Below are 6059 nucleotides of genomic sequence, written 5' to 3' on the forward strand. Positions count from 1 at the left end.
AAATTAAAAAAAAAAAAAGGAAAGAAAGAGGTTGTTGAGTTCTGGGACTTCATAGGAATGTACAGTCCTAGATCACACCTCAGGTTGTCAGGTTGTCAGGTTGGATGAGGCCTCCAGAGCACTCTCTGACTTGCTGTCATTTGAATTGCCTCGGGAAGCATGATATGAAGCAAGAGGATCAGGGTCTCAGACTGTATTTCACTTCACTTTTTTTCTCTCTCCCTTACATTATTGCTTACATTATTGCTGCATCCAAAAAAAAAAAAAAATGTCCTTTGTCATCTGTCTTCATTACTTTTCTCTTATTGTTGAGACAAAATATCCAATACCCAAAGTTAAAGGGGGGAGTTAGTTGTGGCTCACAGTTTGTAGAGGTTTAATCCATTGTTGGCTGGTTCCAAAGCAGAGCAGCTTGGCAGATAAGCATCACAGAAGAGAACCAGTTCATGGCCAACATAAGACAGAAAAAGCAAGCAAGGACAGGGAAGCATAATACCTTTTTTTCTTCCCTTTTTATATGCTATCTAGACCACTGGGTTTAGGGTGGTCCTAAACCAATCAGTGGACTGTTTAGTTATCACATACTCTGAATCTCAACATCATACACTCTAGATTTAGCCATCTCTAAAAAAAGCCCTATCTATGACCCCATGAGGCTTGGGGAGTACATCTAGATACAAACCATAACATCATCGGTATATTATTTTTCCTATGACCCAAGAAAGCAAATAATAGAGGTCAAGAATTCTCTGCCTGGGGGTCAGGGAGATAGCTCAGTAGAATAAGCACTTGCCTGGCAAGCACAAGGGTCTGAGTTCAATCCCCGTTTTCACCCAAAAAAAAAAAAAAAAAATCTGGCTGTATGAGCTCAGTAGGATAAGCGCTTGACTGGCAAACACAAGGGTCTGAGTTCAATCCCCGTTTTCACCCAAAAAAAAAAAAAAAAAATCTGGCTGTATGAATTAACTCTTCAAAATATCTGCCTTAAGAGAAGAAGCTGCATTAGTGGATGAAGTAGTGATCATTCACTCACCATTTGTAACTATTTGCATCCCCATGTGGGAAATTAATAGATAAGCACCAAGTATAAGTTGCTAATTGGAGCTCTGAAATAAAAATGAACCCACACCACTCAGTGCTCATTGTAGTAGCGGTGCTGGATTGCTCTGTGCCTCTACCTTAGTAGAAGCACAGCCCTAGATCACTAGCTGCAAAGTTCCTGAAGTTGAGTGTGCTGCTCTCAGTTGTCATTTGCTTGTCTCTTTCTGCTCAGTCCAGGAACCAGGGGCAGTTGTTACACTGGGTGGAAGTGGAGGAGGGGGCAGAATTCAGGAAATGGCCATCATCATACACAAGTGCGGCAACCTGGAGTCAAGGAAGTCAAAATGCTGTTTTTCCCTCTGCCTGACGGTTAACTTTTTTATTTTTATTTTTTTTTAGGGACTTTGAGCTAAGCTTTACAAAAGAAGGAAACATTTGCACTTTCATGCCCACCTCTCATGCCATTAAGAAATTAGCTTCTTTTTTTTTTTTTTTTGAACTGGGGATTGAACTCAGGCCCTTGAGCTTACCAGTTACCAGGCAAGCACTTACTCTACTGCGCCATCTCCCTGACCCCAATTAGCTGCTTTTTTATGTTGGTAGAGAGTCTATATTTGATCAAAGCATATAGATCTTACTCATGTGTATTAATATGTAACAGCAGCGTGCAAAAGCAAAAAATACCCACTATGCATTTTCGAGCCGTAAGTGTAGGTAAAATGGTAAATGCAAAGCTGTCTTAAAGTCCATAGAGTCCCACCCTCATTGCCTGTTTATTTTCATGTCCTATTTAATATTTTTATTACTTTTCTTTCCCTACTTCTGGAGGTTACAATATAAATTATTAGCTAACTTATTTATTTTTTCCTTGTTGTATTACTAAGGATTGAACCCAGGGCCTTGTGCGTCTTGGGCAAGTGTTGTGCCACTGAGCTAAACTACTTCCTCCTTTTAATTTTGAGACAGGGTCTCATGGTGCTGTCGTTACTGACCTGGTGATCTTTCTGTCTCAGCCTCCTGAGTAACTGTGGTTACAGGTGTGCTCTACCCCATCTGGATGTTAGTTTATCTTCATCTTTCTGAGGGCTGTGCTCACCTCAACATTAGAAAACCCTGATGAGCCAGGCATGGTGGTACACGCCTGTACTCCCAGCACTTGGGGTGTTGAGGTAAGAGAATCATGGTGAGTTTGAGGCCAGCTTTGGATATCAAGTGAGTTCAAGGTTAGCCTGAACTGCATAATGAGACTCTGTCTCAAAAAATAAACAACAGGAAACCAAGATGGGCTCATTTTTGAAGCTTCCTGGGCTAGGGTTATAGCTCAGTGGCACAGTAGCTGCCTGGCAAGCACAAAAGTACTGAGTTTGATTTCCAGTACCCAGAAAAAAGATATGTAAGCTTCCTTTAGTTTTGTGTCCCCAACTGGAATCATGTCAATCCAAAGAAGGAGGAGTAGACTGTCATATTTTTGGCAACAGGCTTGGGACCCTGTGTCAGGAGCAGACGGGCCCAATGTTAGCTACATAAATCTAGCTGTACAGGCTAGAACAGATGGCAAGTTGGGAGTAGAGCAGTAGAGAGGCCTAATGGTGATAGCAACAAGTATTTGGATGTCATTATTTTATTAGTTAGCAAACAGTACCATCCTTGTGGTCCCTTCTCAGTTTTATGTGTGATGGTACTGTAGGTGTCAGCCCCCAAGAGTTGGCACAACAGCCTAATCAATGTGTTCTGATGTCTTTTTTTATCTATTCTGTCATCTCTGAAGCTTTGTTAGCAGCACACAGGGAAAGGGGAATAAATATAGTTTTACAAATTACCCTAAGTAAAAAACAAAAACAAAAAGAAATCACCCTAAGTCCCTGACACCATAAGACCTCAAGAAGCATTGTTTGTTTTGTTTTCTTTCTGCTGGTTTCTTAGGGAAACTTGCCCTTTATGCTTTTTGGACTCGCTAGAATCTAGTGAGGCAAAGGGACTTGCTTGCTTGTTTGCCATGATGCCAACAGTGAACATCTTCATATAAGAGAAAAAGCCATATGTGGGGGTGCACACTTGTGATTCCTGCTACTTAAGAGGCCGAGGAATAGTATTGCAAGTTCCAGGCCAGCCTGAACTACCCTGTCTAAAAAAAAAAAAAAAAAAAAAATTGCTTGTTGTAGATCTAACTGAGGCAAAGTCCTAGAAGACCTTAGTTCCCTTGAATGTGTGTGGTCTTTGGATCTACTCGTGTCCATGAAGTGGGCGCTGTTGTTCCACTTTACATCAATAATGAACCAGTTTCAGGGCCAGTGAGATAGCAGATTAAGCTCCTGCTTAGGCAAGTGCAGGGACTGGGGTTCGATCCTCCATACCACATGCTGTGCCGGCCCCGCCCCCAGCAGGCCCCACCCCTGGCCTGTATTGATCCCACCACCAAGACTGTGCATGGTGGCCCACACCTATAATCCCAGCTCTAGGGAGGCTGGGAACAGGAGAATCACTACAAGTCTGAGCTGTGTAATGAGACCCTGCACCAAATACATTTGGAAGAAAGGAAGGGAGGGAGGGAGAGGAAGGGAAAGGCAAGGCAAGGCAGGGGGAGGGGGAGGGGAGGAGGGAGGGAGGGAGGGAAGAAAAAGAAAGAAAGAATAATGAGCCAGTTTCTCTGACAGGGAGTTATACAGCTATTTGGGTTCAGAAGCAAAGCCAGGTAAGCAAATGTACTCCCAGTGCTGGCTAACATCTCCTCAATCTCTGTGGGGTGGGTTTTCCTCACTGCCATCCTACTCCCCTGGCAGGCTGACCTGCTGGCTGACCCTGTGCTTTATTCCCAGTAACCTCTAAGAGGAGACAAGAGCTGCCCATTCGCACTGATTCATGAGATAGAGAAGGCACCCAGCATAGTGCAAAATGAAGAGCCCCAGCCCTCCAGCCAGAGATGGACTTTCTCTTTATCCTCTCTTTGTAAAGATGGGGATTAGTGTTAGCAAAGAGAAAGACACAAATTTGTGTACAGTTCTCAGATGACATTATAAGAATTGAATAATACTTTTTTTTTCTTTATTTATTTTGTGTGTGTGTGTGTGTGTGTGTGTGTGTGTGTGGCCAGCTCAGCCCACCAGGGGGGCGGGGCTGGCTGGCATGTGGTGCTGGGGGATTGAACCGCGGTCCCTGTGCTTTGCTTAGCCTAGCTTGTTCTAAGTAGGTGCTTTAGACCACTGAGCCATCTCACCAGCCCTGAATAATATTTCTATCCCAGGAAACCCCTCTCTATATCCCTTTAAAGTTCTTGGAACCAGTGGGTTTGTGTTGTCATTCATCTCTGTTTCAATCCTTTGGATACTAACAGCTGTTGAGTGGCTTTCCAGGAAAATTTTCAGCAACTTTTTTCTTGTCTCTCAAGTGGTTTTTCCTGAGTATGAACCATGACTTAGCAGGTGGCTATAGTGGTGGTGTTGTGGCTCATCTTGTAGTTTCTGCTAACAGAATAGAGCAGATGTTTTTCCTGCCCTTGCTGTTTCTATTTCCTGGCATTGTAGTTTGAATGACAGGACATCCTGTAGCACTTCTAGTGAGGTTGTAGGCCCTTAGGAAAGCCCAGCGTTTCTTGTTACCAAAATTTTTAGTTACTAACTACAGACTTTCTTATTTTTTCTTTCTTTGTCCAATGCAGCTTCTGTGAATGTGCTGGTACAGAACTGCAAGATCTACAATGATGCCAGCTGTGACATCTCTGCAGATGGCCAACTCCTGGCGGCCTTCATCCCCAGCAGCCAGAGGGGCTTTCCTGATGAAGGCATCCTGGCCGTGTACTCCCTCGCCCCCCATAACCTGGGTGAAATGCTCTACACCAAGCGATTTGGTAAGGGATAGGAAGCCCAGCCTAATGACAGGGACATTGATGCCTTGGCATGGGCATTCCTAGGTGAGGCACAGCATGGGTGAGAGCAGTGGACACACACTGCCCCTGCCTTCACCAAGGCACGGACAAAAGACAAATTGCTCTGCTTGAGTCCTGGCTGGTAGTCCTATGGTAGGCTTTCAAAGCAGAAGTCCTCCCTGCTGCAAAACCTTCACCATTGTGTTCCTACCAGTAGTGGTCAGGAGTAGGAGGGAGGTTTTGGGTCACAAAGTAGGGAACTGAGCACATTATATGTTTGGCATTGTGTATTAAAAGCCCCCTAAGGGCTGGGCTTGTAGCGCAATGGTAGGGTACTTGGCTAGTATTGATGAGGCCCTGGTTTCTATCCCCACTGCCATAAAAGGAAAGAGGGATTTTTTTTTTTTTTTTTTTTTTTTATTATTATCAAGAAGTCCTACTTGAGGGCCAGCCAAATAGCTCAGCAAATTAAAGCCCCTGCTTAGGCAGATGCAGGGGCCGGGATTTGATCCCCTACCTGCTGTGCCGGCTCTGCCCCCAGGGCATGGGCATGCTGAAATTACAATTGAGACTGGGTATGGTGGCACTCACATGTAATCCCAGCTCTTGGGAGGCTAAAAAACAGGAAGGATCACTACAAGTCCGATCTCTGTAGTGAGACCCTGCAGACTCTGTACTAAATACATAAAGAAGTCCTACTTGAAATAATCAAAAACCTATACAAAGATTTGTATATAAGGATGTTCACAACAGTATTACTTATTATACCAAAAACATCAAATTATTGCCTGAAGGGTTGTTTGTTTTTAAGACTTGCTTAAATAAATAATGGTGCAATGATAGGGTAGAATACAATTGCCCTTAAAAACTGCTCTTCCAGGGCCAGGGATACAGCTCAGCGGCACAGTATCTGTCTGGCAAGTGCAAGGTCATCAGTTCAGTTCCTGGTACCAAAACAAAACAAAAATGCTTTTTTAGGCAGTAGGGCCTGGTGGTACATGCCTGTAATCCAAGCACTCAAGAAGCTGAGGCAGAAGGATCATAAGTTTGAGACCAAAGACCAAACTGGACTCATACAAGTTCAAGGCCAGCATAACTACATAGCAAGAGCATGTCTCAAAACATCAGAAAGAAATAGCAAAACAGAACTCTTCAA

At 43.8% G+C, this 6059-nt stretch overlaps 1 protein-coding gene across 6 annotated transcripts in view; it reads left to right on the forward strand.

The window, feature by feature from the left end:
* Ambra1 (autophagy and beclin 1 regulator 1) overlaps window positions 1-6059 on the forward strand; it is a 225702-nt gene that overhangs the window by 185376 nt on the left and 34267 nt on the right. For all 6 annotated transcript variants that reach the window (XM_004626987.2, XM_004626988.2, XM_004626989.2 and 3 more), the window contains one exon: window positions 4697-4885. In XM_004626987.2, coding sequence (XP_004627044.1) covers window positions 4697-4885 — 189 coding nt within the window. The remainder of the gene's footprint in view (window positions 1-4696; window positions 4886-6059) is intronic.

Source organism: Octodon degus, unplaced genomic scaffold, assembly GCF_000260255.1.
Source record: "Octodon degus isolate 3935 unplaced genomic scaffold, OctDeg1.0 scaffold00018, whole genome shotgun sequence".
NCBI lineage: Eukaryota > Metazoa > Chordata > Mammalia > Rodentia > Octodontidae > Octodon > Octodon degus.